This window comes from Vombatus ursinus, unplaced genomic scaffold (genome assembly GCF_900497805.2).
Source record: "Vombatus ursinus unplaced genomic scaffold, bare-nosed wombat genome assembly UNPS02011700.1, whole genome shotgun sequence".
Lineage (NCBI taxonomy): Eukaryota > Metazoa > Chordata > Mammalia > Diprotodontia > Vombatidae > Vombatus > Vombatus ursinus.
This window is the reverse complement of record NW_020951478.1, coordinates 6911765-6925261: the sequence shown is the minus strand read 5'-3', so window position 1 is coordinate 6925261 and position 13497 is coordinate 6911765. Positions and strand designations below refer to the sequence as shown.

Below are 13497 nucleotides of genomic sequence, written 5' to 3'. Positions count from 1 at the left end.
TAGTTATGCTTATTTTGAATGTTTGTTAAAGGTTACCTCTGAATTTCATAAAGAGTGAATGACTTAATTAAGGAGTTTAAGAAATCTTATTCATTGTGGAATGAGGCTATGGAAAATTACTTTTACACTCAGGAATTTTATTTAAAAAAAAAACAACAACACCCAAGAACCTTTCTTTTTGCTTTTTTGACTATTTTAAAAAATATTCATTAGGCCATCGGTAGTCATATTAAAAAAACAGTTTAAGTACAGAAAAGTGGGTAGTTCACAAAAGAATATGACTTCTTAATGTTTGCATAATGTAGTGAGAGTTCCTTAAAGTGACCATTGTTATCCATATAAGAAAACAATCACGTTGAAATGCTCCCTACCCATATGTGCAGGGGTGGCTGAAGAGACCTTTCATCATTGCTGCTTTTCAGACTGTAAACTTCTTTTAGGGAGAGACAGTGTCTCAGATTTCTTTTAATATTCCCCAGAGTGCCTAGAAGTGTTCTCAACACTTAAGAGGAGCCCAGTAAATTTTCAGTGTAGCTGCTGTTGGCAGACAGCATCACAGGCGATACATCTTTGGTTCCCAAGGTCATTTTGGCTTGTCTGCTGCTGCTATCTCCTCATGTGTCACAGCTCTGCAGCATCATTGAAAGTTGTGCAACTTGGTGGTGCAGAAGAAAGAGCATTGGACTTAGGAGTGAGGAAGACCCGAGTTTATCTCCTGCCTCAGACTCTTAGCAGCTCAGTGACTCTGGGCAAGTCCATCTCTTCATCTGTGAAGTGAGAGGGTTCAACTTGTTGACCTTCCTGGTCCCTCCCAGCTCTGCATCTGTGACCTGTGGCTGAACAGCCCACTGTGATGATAGCTACAGTTTATGTATCAACACGTGTGAGAATAGAAGAAGGAGGGAGTGCTTTGTAAGAATTTGATGAGATCCGCCAAGCTAAGTCACTATATGCCATAATATACTCAGTGTGAAAGTGGTCACAGGTGGAGTTTGGCAGGAACTGTCAGGAAATAAGAGACTCTCTGCTTTGAAAAATGGGAAATGACATTGATTAATTCATCATTTCTTATGAACATTTAACTTATGCAAAACAGTTGCTGCAGTGAGCAGGTTGAAGCATATCTTTTGAAACCTGAACCCATTTCAGCCAAGGCATTTAATTTCCTTGACAAGTGGAGAGGCATGATGTCTAACAGAGGCAATGCTCTATTGTAGAACAAGCCTTTAGTTCAAATCTTGACGGTGCTAGGAGGCAATGGGGTATGAGAGGAGTGCTGGCCCTGGCGCCCAAAGACCTGGATTCAGATCATTCTCCCGATGCTCATCATGTGTGTGTGACTTCAGGCAAATAATTTAGCTTCCTTGGGCCTTGGTTTCTTCAACTGTAAAATGAAGGGCTTGGATTTGATGACTTCTAATCTCCTTTCCACCTCTAAGTCTGTGATCTGATGCCTCATTTCCAAAGCCTTACAGGGAATAATGCCAGAAGGTTTTAAGTAGCAACGCCTAACAGAACAGTGGAAAAGCCAGATTTGCTGTGACAATTTATAAGTGACAATGGGAGGAAAACAAACAGATGTGAAGTGGGACAGGTTGGCCAGTGTGTTTATATGGGTCTCTTCACATAATCGCAACAGTAGAACCACATTTGGATGCAATCATCTTGGTATCCAGGGTGTTATTTGAAGCAGTATCACTTCTGAGAGTAAAGTTAGGATGAATGGCTAGGCCTGGCTAAATACTTAAAGAAGAAATATATCCTAGAGATTACACAATTTAAAAGGTACTTGGATCAATTCTCAGGATCTCTAAAAGAAGGAGAGAATTCTAAAGAAAACATCACATTAAAAAGATAAGTGACCAGGAAAACCTCAACTATCAATCAAGATACCTGCTTTCTCATCTCTATAAAACTTTAGGATGATCTATGGATGGAAGACCTCTTGGAGGAAAACATGAGAAGGGAATAAGCAGGCTTTTGCAAATGATTTTCTATAGCAGACCAAATATTTAAAGTCATACAGTTAAACATAGAAAATATAAGAACCTACTGTTTGTTGTTTGTTAATTTTTTAAAAAGTATTTGAAGAAATTGAAGTCTTGCAGACTTTAGATAAGGTTTCTCCCACATGTACATTAAAATTATGCAAAATAATGAGTTTATAGTCATAAGTTTGCTGATCCACTGAGGGTTGATAGGTGTGTTCCAGTGTCTTGGAAGATTTGTAAACAAGAGAATGATTCTTCATGGATGATGGTTTTACAAATGTTCCTTTTTATAGATGACAAAGTGCTTATTATATAGAGTCCCAGAACACTTCAAAACCTCCTTCGTGAAATCCAGAGCAAGGCAGCAGAAATTATTTTAGCCATTCACAAGGAAAACTAAAGTTCATGTTGCCCAGACTCTGACATACAACTAGACTACAGCCTACTGGATTCGTCCTTTGGCAAACTGTTTTTCATGGATAAGACAGTGAGCTATGTCTATAATGGAATGAAGGAAAAGATTGAGATGAATCACCCTTGGGAAATTACTGTTACTGATCCTACACAAAAAAAAGCCTCTCTCTTTAACACAACTGTTCCCTGCTTGATACTCTATGTCTACAAATCATAGGACACCATAATCTGAGAAGAATTCAACTTAGAACTAATCCAGTGAGTAGTGGAACTATACCTGGTAGGACAAACAGACTATAGCATTTTTCCAGTGATAGCTTACATACATAAAAAATAATTTTCAGGACACATAAGACAAGACAGGAAAAGGAGGCCGACTGATCATGTAATGAGAAAGACAATAGATAGACAATCCAAGTGCTGTTATATCAATATCTTTGTACCTTTGATATATTAAAAGATTAAGAGGAAGGGCCTCCAGTACATTTGGTAGACCTTCAGTGGAAGATTTATGGGGAAAGATATGGACAGGAATCACACATAAGATGAGTTATGAAAGGATTATAATTGGCACTGGTGAAAAGATTACCCCTACTGAGAATAAGTTCATCAAAGTATCACTGTTACTATTATTTGTTATAACATTATTTTCTGCATTGGTCTACTGGCTATTTTCCAGGATTATGACAGTGATCTTAACCAGCCACTTAATCTTAAGTATGGTTCAAGTCTCACAGCCGTAAAGAAGGTTGTACGCCATTGCCATTATGCATATTGGGTTTTCCTGGTCAGATTGATATAAAATCTTAATTGTTTTTAAGCTGACCCTGAGGCACAATTTGTGACAGTATGTTTAAAGTAAAATTTGGCCTAACTATCCATGTAAGGGGGAAAAAAAACAATAGATGAAACTTGCCTATTGTCTGCAGTTAGAGGGAAAACCTAGAGCTTGTCTATTAACAAAACAGTAAACATTTATCAATTTCTTACTAAGTGCCAGCCACTATACTAAGTGCCAGGAATATGAAGAAAAAGCAAAATATTGTCCCTGCATCATATATATTGGACACACATTGCCAATATATTAAAAAGTTGAACAGGAAAAAGAGAGTGGGCCAAATTGTTTTGGGAAATTGTTTCCTTAATAATGACAAACCTTCCTCAGAAACAAAGTCCCACCTTTTTAATACAAATGCCCTACTTTTTAATACAAATGAGTTGTTTTGGTATGATCCCTAGTCAAGGAATATGAAGGTTCCTGAAGAATAAAAAGTGAGGGTCACTCAGAGGACAATGGAGAAAACTGATGATTATGAGGAGAATGCATCATATAACAAAGAGGGAACTTGAAGAAGGACCAGAGTGAAAAATCATCAAAGAAATGTAACCAAATAAAAAAGATAGGCTGCTCATGTGAGAGCAGGGGATAACAGGTAGAAGACCATGTTGCTCTACTGGTATCCTTATGATGTCAGGAGAATGTGAGGAACTGTAGCACCATGGTTGGACAGCTCAGGGGCAGACTTGTGGGCAGACATGAATAGGAGTCACACAAGTTGGACAGAAATGAATGAGTTAAATTCTGTATTTGAGGAATATCCACGTTGATGAGATCAAGCATTATCTTGTTTATAAGCAGTAATGGGAAGAGTGGTGGAGATAATTCTAAAAGCAGGAGGTCTCAACTCTGAAAATGACTTTGAGCAATTTCTGCCCCCATATGATTATCCTGCCTTGCTAATGATGTTTAGTTATGCTCTAGTATTTTATATGAAATACTGACATTACGAACAAGACTCTGAAACAGATTCCATGGTCTTATCTAACTGTTTCCAACTAATGCCAGAACCATATTTTAGTCCTGAAGCGTTTGCCAAATAACTGTAAGATCCAGATGCTTTAGAATTAATGATTATACATTCTGTTGAGTTAGCCTTTTACTTTAAAAAAAAATACATTTTATTAGTTCTACAGAAAAGACATATAATGTTAAGTATCCTGTTAAAGCAAATACCTTTTCAAGGACATAGTCTGTAGATTACTTCAGTTCTCTAAAATAATCACCCTAGTTACAGTGGATTTCATTATAAATGTTATGTTGGAAGAGAAATAACCAGAACTACTCAGCTAAGAAAAAAAACCTGTGCATATAAAACTGTGGCCATTCCATACTGTTAAAGCTACCCCATGCAAGGATCTAAATTGTAAAATAATCCTTGGATAATGGATTGGTTCTTTCTTTCTTTTTTTTTTTTCTTACAGCTTTAATTTCATTTTCTTTCAGAGGATTATATCCGTTATGCTCATGGCCTAATATCTGAATATATACCTAAGGAATTAAGTGAAGACTTGGCTAAATACTTAAAGTAAGTATGATTCATGCTAAGGAAGTGTACTGCCTCTTGTCACCCAAGAAAAAAATTCCCTTGATATCCAAAAGGAATTGCTTATCGAATGATAATTTTTGATAATAAGGTTTCTATTTATTCCGTGTCAAATATTGGGTGGTTTGGAGGCTCTTTTTATGGTTTTTGATAGTTTGACATTCCATACATCAAAACTAATTCATATCAAAGGATGAAATGAAGAGTTAATATGATTTAGGAAGACAAATTTATTGCATTTATTTTGATCCCCAAATTACTCTATTTCAGAGCTGCCCTGTAGATTTGCATTGTGATAATTGAGGAAGGGGAAAAAAAATTAGCTCTGGGCTGCTGTTTTAAAAAGCATCAGATTTCAAGGTTCCATTAAATTTCTTTGTGAAATCAAAACTATCCTGCTGTAGGACAAAAAAATGCTAGTTTTGGAAGCAGAACACTGATGTTCAGAACCCAACCAACACTTGGGCCGATGGTCAAGACACTCTTTAGTTCTTTGAGCCTCAGTTCCTTATCTATAAAATAGTGGTTCTAATACTTGTATTTCCTTCCTTACCGGGTTATGAGGAAAGTATTTAGTAAAACTGAAAGTTCTCCATTCACGTGTAAATTGTTGCTACTATTATGTGTTTGTATACGTATGCTGAGCAGCTAGGTGGTGCAGTGGATAGAGTATTGGGCCTACAGTCAAGAAGACTCATCTTCCTTAGTTCAAATCCAGCCTCAGACACTTCCTAGTTGTGTGACCCTTGGCAAGTTGCTTAACCCTGTTTGCCTCAGTTTCCTCATCTGTAAAATGAGCTGGAGAAGGAAATGGCAAACCACTCTTATATTCGCAAAACACTTATATTTGCTAAGAAACCCTCAAATAGAGTCACGAAAAGTCGAAAATAACTGAAAAACAACTGAACCACAACAATGTATACTCTATTGTATACTATTATATGTTTGTGTTCTATTGTATATTGTAGCTCCTTGGAGGGAGAGAGTATTTAATTTGTCTTGTATCCCCAGAGTTTAGTGGCACATAGTGAATGCTTAATAAATGCTTGCTTCTCTGCTCTCTGTGTTATAAGAAAGATGTATACCCATCACCACACACATGGGGAACACAATCTGAATTGTAGCACAATGACTGTAGCTAGAGGACATGCTTTTCACTGGCGTATGCACTGTTTATATATGTGTTGGGGGTTACAGAAGAGTAAGGTGATCAGCAATGGTTAGTTCCTTTGTCCCAAAAATGAAGGTATAGACACTGCTGCTAGTTAATCAATGAACCATTCTAGGGATAAATACAGTATTTCTAGCTAGGTATGAGGGATACAGATATGATATGTGAAACAATGCCTACTTGAAAGGAACTTACACTCTAATTGGGAAGCCAAGTGTATATGTGGGTGTATGGGTGTGCCTGTGTACATGTGTACAGAATAATTGTTATAAAGATAAAATAAATATATATTTGTAACAATATAATTATACATAATATAATCATAAAAATAAATTAAGAGAATAAATACAGAGTAGTTAAGGTAGTTTAAGAAGGAAGTCACTAGCAATTGGGTGAACAGGAAAGGCTTCATGTAGATAGATTGGAAACTCTTTGAGGGTAAACACAGTGATCTTATATCTTTTTTGAGTCTGTGTTGCTCTCCTCATCCTTCTCTAGCAATATATATAGTATGGGCCTGTAATAAAGACTGCTGATTGACTAGCAAATTTCTGTGGGTCTCAAAGAGCAGGCAACATGATCTATCATATGACCTTGGTTTTGAATCTGAGACCTGGAGCTCTTCTCCCTGAAGCTAGCTGATAATTCCCATTCACTTAGTTATTTGCCACCTTGGAAGACCTGGATGGCAATCACGTAAGAGATTAAGTAGACAACCCATTACATAGGACAGCCACAAATAAGGTCTATGACACATGTACCAATTAATGTTTCTTGAGTTTACTCCTCTGGATACTCTAACTTTTTTCAGTTACAGAAAGTGCCAATCTATGTTAAATTTGTGCGTTTACCAGGAACTTTGCCAGTTCATTTCTTAATGAATTATGTAGCTTTGTTTCTCAATGGAGAACTTGTACTAATTAGAAACTTGATTTTTGTCTTTGATCTTTTCCCATCCCAATATGTATTTACTTTTTTCCCTCCTTCTCTGAAAAAACAAAAAGCAAAATAAACAAGTTTCTCTATAAAGTCAAGACCAAAAAATGAAATAACAACTATTTTTGTTCATGGTTACAAATTACCTATTATTAAGTAGGCAATAAGTTTCTGGAATCTACTATGCGTCTACAATAGGTAAAAAGAAACTCAATCTTCAGTGATTTGTGGAGCTTAAATGTCAAAGAATGTGTGTGTGTGCGTGTGTGTGTGTGTGTGTGTGTGCGTTAAAATGTGGGCTACCTAGTTAGAATATAAATGTGGATTAGAAAATATGGCTTGTATTAGAATAATTTTAAGTTTTTTATTTTACTTAGTTTTTTAAATCTGGGTGTGTCAATAAAGTATCCAAAATATTGTTTTGGGGATGGTTAGACTACCTAAATTATTTTTTCCTCTAACTCTAGAAAGATATATAAATGAAACAATTGTCCTTCCATATCACTTGGTGTTGCAAATATGTTCTCTTTCTTTAGATCCTTATTCCCAGGATTTGGATTCGAATCCTGGTTCTATTATCTTACTAAAGTGACCTTGGAAAAGTGAACCTTGATTTTGTCATTTGTAAAATGAGGTTTACAATATTTGTACCGTGTACCTCATTTGAATTTATGAGATATATGTAAAGTGTTCCTTAAACTATAAAGCTCTATAGGAATGTGAGCTATTATATAATTATTCACTTAACTTAGAATAATTAAAAGTACAAGTAGCTCAGAGGACAATGGAAAGACAAATGGTGATATAAGAAGCCTGCTACATTTCACCAATCATTACTCATACTCAGGAAGTACTGTGAGGCATCATCCATAATACATGTGACCAGAAAAGGAGGTGGGTGTGCCATGTAGTGTCAATGGAAGATAATACTTGAGCAGCTTGAGTGCTTGTAGCAGAAAAAATTAGAGGGAAAACTTGAGTATGTTGGATGGGTTGCCCATGAAGGACAACCTATGCAGTAGGAAGGCATGGATCAGAATTGCTCAGAATGAGAAGACTTGGGGGACTTGTGATCTTTCCCTGTGGAGGGAGTATCCACAGCTCCATCAGAATTTTAAAGTATTTAGTGTGGTTGGTATCAACATAATAATGGAAATAGCATGAGACAATAGAAAACTACCAGGTTTGGAATCAAAGGACCTGCCACTTACTCCCTGTATGACCTTAGGGGAAGTCTCTTTGTTTTTCTGGGCCTCAGTTTCTTCATTTGTAAAAGGAGAGTATTGCACTAGATGATCTTACAAGGTCTCTTCTGGCCCTAAATCTGTGATCCTAATAATAGCTCACATTTTTGTAGGAACTTAGATATTTACAGATTTATCCCTACAAAGAGCTCTCTCTTTCCTTTCCTTGGTTGATTGCCTATTAAGGTCAGCAGAGATTTCAAGGTGAATCATGAAAATGGCAGCCAAGTCTTGCATTTGCCCGGCCCACTCCATTTGATTGTGGGTAAAAAGCCATGACAAAGATCTCTTGTTTTCTTAGGCTTCCAGAACTTTCTGCGTCATTGCCTGAGCCTCCATTAAAGGTAAGAAGCTGTGACTAATGTATCTTTGGGGGGCTTGGAAAAATATTAAGCTTTTATTACATGAGATTAAACATTGCCTATGTACAATTTTATGCATGCTACACCCACCACACACGGTGTAAGTCTGTATGGGATATGGATTACATTCTGCCTACTGTTTGTAAGAATTTTGAAAATGTCTATGGTTTTGGTAAAAGGGAAACACTTAAGTTACTCCCAAGGTGGTATATAAAATGTCACTAGAGCTAATGTAGCAGGATAACTTTATAAGACTAACCCAGAGGTGAAATTAAGGCGAAGGAAAAAAAGCCCTTTTGCAAGCTTGCTTAAACGTTCTGCATTATCGGTTACAAGAAATACTCAATCCATATAAGCTGAAAGTCATTTGATTTACATCCCATTGACACCAAGAACACAGACAACCAGAGTATGGTTTTTCTAACACAAAGAACCATTTGTGTGGGAATAATAACCACATTTTTCTTTATTTTAAATGATCAGGGAAATTTGTGTAGAGTTTTCGTCTGTTATTAGGAACAGTTTTCCTAGTCCAAACAGTCTACAAACCACCACCCACAGCTGCTCCACAATGTAGGCTACAACTTGTATCTGCCTCCCAGATCTGTAGGCTCAGAGAATCTAGCCGTAAACAACACCTGATCTTTAAACATGGCCACACACAGGCAACACAAGGGTCTCAGAGAAGTATGCAACTCAGACGCAAGGAAATAAACACTCCAAGTAGCTTGTCATCAGTACCATTTTCTTGGAGCTTGGCTGTAGCCCCTCCAATGATATCCCTTGAGAGGGTATAAAGGACAAGTCATGGGTTTCCAATAGCATTTCTTTTGGCCTTCCAAGTACAACTATATACTACCTAAGTTGGAAGTAGACAATGCTCTCATGGCTCCAGCTTTTGGGACACAGAGGCCCTGCAAAGAAGTAGCTAATTTGACATTTAATAAAAAGTCTGATCGACGTGTTTGACCAGTGACAGTGGTACGAGTTGTCAAAGTAGGAAGATGTCATTTAGGCATGTGATTGCATTTTCAGTTCATGAGCAGCATGTTTCACCGTCATCTTTTGGATTCATGGTTCCTCATTGCTTTTTCAGAGTTCTAAAGTCTTTCAGAGTTGTTTTTGTCTATAGTGTTATTATCATTTTTCTCATCAGTTTATGAAAGTCTTCCTAAGTTTCCTTCAAAGTTGTCTATTTCATAATTTCTTATGATGCAATAATATTCCATTTTATTCATATGCCACAATTTGTTTAACCATTCCCTAACATGAAGATATGCTGTTTGTTTCCCGTTTTTGGCCTTCACAAAAACACTGCTATAAATATTTTTGTATATACAGGTCCTGTTCCTTTTTCTTTGATTTCTTTTGGAGTATAGGGTCAAAATGTATACACAGTTTGGTAACTTTCTGGATGTAGTTCCAAATTGCTTTCCAGAACAGCTGAACCATTTCACAGTTCCACCAGTCATTACCTAATGTACCTGTTTTCCCATAGCCCCTCCATCATTTTACTCTTCTGTCATCTTTGCTAATCTGATGGGTATGAGCAGAAACCTCAAAGGGCTTTACTTTGCATTAATCTAATTATTAGTGATTTAGGGAATGTTTTCATATGATTTTTAATAGCTTCTATTTCTTCCTTTGAACGTTGCCTGTTCATATCCTTTGACTATCTTTAGCAAATGGCTTTCAGTCTTATAACTTTGAATCATTTCCTTATATATCTTGGAAATGAGACCTTTATCAGGGAATATAAAAACATGTATAAACACTTATCCAAAAAGTGCTTTCAGTCTTTTTTTACATTTTGGATATTGAGTTCCACAAATTCACTATTTTCTGTGAAAAAGTACTTTTCATTTACCCCAAATTTAACATTTTCAAGTTATCTCTTCAGGTTCTCATTTCCAGGATTTATCTCTATAGTCATAATTTTATCTTTTGAAACTTCCATTCTATGCCTTCCAAGATTCTATCTTCCCAGACTGAAGGTTGCTAAATGGTTTTTTTGTTTGTTCTTATCAGTTCTTCCTCATGTTGGTCACTTTAGCTGCCCTCCAGGCCTTCTCTAACTTTTCCAGTTCCATTGTGTCTTTCTTGTGGTTTGGCAACCAGAGCTGAAAAGGTGTGGGACACACTGTTATTTCATTCAAGGATGGAGAAGTGTTTTCTTCCTGTCTCTAATATTATACCTAATGACGCTGTCCACACCATATCAGCCTTTGGGTCCACTACACGTTGTGTCGAACTGTCTCGAGGATAAATACACTATAATGACTTTTAATGACACACCACAGCTAAAGACCTATAAACCTATATTTCTCTCAGTATAGAAGCTTAGGGACCATATGCAGATCTTTTGCAAGTCATTTATAAAAATGTTAAATAATCTGATTTCAGCACAAGTCCTAATGGATTCACTGTTTACAGTGCTTCATCCAGAGAAGTGCCTTATTTCTTCTTTAAGAATGATTTGTCTGTTTCTGTGATCATAACTTGCTTTCCCTCCATTTCTCCTTTTTCCTCCTAAAATTAGTCTTCATCCTTACCACAACTTATATTTATCTTCTCCCTGCTTTCCCAGCCCACCGTACCTATTATGGCCTCATCCTGCTTCTCACCTTGAGATCTTGATGCTATAGTTAACCATATATCCTGTCCTTTACCCATAAGTCCCTTTCTACCTTGTCTTAATCACTGCTAATCCCATGTCAGACCCTAAACTCGTATTGCCCTCTCAATCACTCTAAATTCCAGACAAAATGACCCATTTGTTTTAACAATATGACATTCCATCTCCCACCTTTCTATAGGCTGTCCATCAGCCTAGCGCCTGGAATACACTCCCTCTTCATCTCCACCTTTTAGAATAGAATCTTCCTTCAGGGCTTAGCTAAAACACCACTTCTTATTTGAAGGCTTTTCTGATTCCCCCTAGTTTGTGCTCTTTCCTTCCACAAATTATCATGTAATTACTTTTCTGTTTATAAATAATATTCCCTAACAGAATGTAAACTCCTTGAAGGCAAGAACTTGATCTTTTTTTTTCATTTTCAATCCCCAGTACTTAGCACAACGTCTTGCTTATATTAGGTCCTTAATAAATGTTTGCTAACTCAATATTCTATCTACCATAAAAAAAAAACACATTTCCCATTCCCATGGTGACTTTGTTTTTTACAGCTAAAAATCTAAATATATGTAGCAGTCGTGGTTTGTTTAACATAAGCACAAACTACACTAACTGCTGCACTAAGAGTAGTTAGAAGCCAGACCTATCCAAAGAGCTCACAATGTTTGTTTTTCCTTATTACAAATAATTATAGCAGTATTTGTATGGTATTGATCCTGTAGCCCATCTAAACAAATCAGTCATCATCTTATGAAGAATTTCATATTCAAAGCAAATAGTTTTCATTTTGGAACCTCTCCATTCAACTTTGCTGTGGGATAAATCCATTAAAAAGAAACCGTGATATAAGCAGTTGTGATATGTCCTATATTTAAAACGTTTTAGCACCTTAACAGGAAAATTACTGTAAACATCCTCACAGCCCTGGATTTTTTTAAATCCAAATCTGCAGACGTAGGTTTTAGCCTTACGGGTAAACTACCAGATGGTAATTTTTTGGTTTGTTCCCCCCCACCCCACTCCAGAAAAGCCCCTTTTCAGGATTAGTTTTTTTGACCTCAAAGTTGTCTGTGAATTTAAATTTTAAAATGTTCCCCTATGTGTGGATCTCCATCTTTTTTTAGACTGATGTTTATGTGTTTTCTGACATTTGTTTGCCATGGCACACCAAGAAACAAAATATATTATTAATATAATTAAAATCATAATAATCAATATATTATAAAATATTAATAGCATATTTTACTAGGAGAAATATTAAAAGAGAAGCATTGTTTTTAAGTCCCTCTGAGTTCTATGTTAATATAGCTGCTTTTATCTGTAAGTTACAAAACTTTTCATAATAAGCAACATCTCTCAAAAAATGTTTTCTGCCAAAATTTGAGGGTCAGAGATGGGCCATGATCAGAGAATAAATTGGAGACAGTTCTGGGATCAGCCTTCTTGTTTCTAGAAGAACATGGATGCCATGTAGCGGTCTCTTCACCACGTGTCTCCATGGAGTTTATTACTTTGCATGTTTGTTTGAGAGTCCAGTTTCTAGGAACCTCTACTTCTTGCAACCTCTGTTCCCAAAGGGATGCATCTTCTCTGTTTAGAGTACTGCTTGTATTTGCTTAGCTTCATGGAATGTGAGCCCACCTTCTGCTCTCAGCAACACGTCCACTTTCACTTGGGCACAAGGTCAATGTTAAAAGTGTAAATATTAACCTGCATAAATACTTGACTGTTGCCAGTGTGATCTTATGGGAAAATCACAGCACTAATTGTTGAGGAAGGCAGTTGGAGTTGTAATTCCAGCTCTACCACGAAGGACCCTTGAGCAATCACCTAACCTGTCCACACCTTGATTTCCCTATTTGTAATACAAGGTTATGAATACCAGTCCTAACCACCTTATATGGTTGTTCTGAAGTGGATAAAGCGGGGCACTTGACAGCAGTGAGTTTAAAACTGTAATTATGACCAAGCTTGGCTCCAAAGAGAAGAGGATAGGAAAAAAAAATACATACACACACACACACACACACACACACACACACACACACACACACGTCGTCTTTGTAGAGGTCAGGGAGAGGGAGGGTCTGTGCATGTTTAACACTACATATATTGTCAGACTCAGTGCAGTTTTACATTGCTGCTTTTTGTCTCTTTTTCATTCATTGATATAAAGGATGGCTCTCTCTGGAGTAAGGGGAAGAATATATTTGGAAGTGAATACGATATAAAAACAAAAGATAACAATTTTTAAAGCAAATTAAAAATCAAGCTATATAAGATAGTTTCAGGTATATTATTAGTATTCATAAGGGATACCAGAGGCCAGCTAGGTGACACAGTGTATGGAGTGCCAGGTC

The 13497-nt window shown here is 36.7% G+C and overlaps 1 protein-coding gene across 2 annotated transcripts in view; it reads left to right on the top strand.

Annotated features, from left to right (window-relative positions):
• Positions 1-13497, top strand: part of RNASEH2B (ribonuclease H2 subunit B) — an 85017-nt gene that overhangs the window by 54566 nt on the left and 16954 nt on the right. For both annotated transcript variants that reach the window (XM_027856908.1, XM_027856907.1), the window contains exons 8-9: positions 4690-4771; positions 8442-8484. In XM_027856908.1, the coding sequence (XP_027712709.1) occupies positions 4690-4771; positions 8442-8484 (125 nt within the window). The remainder of the gene's footprint in view (positions 1-4689; positions 4772-8441; positions 8485-13497) is intronic.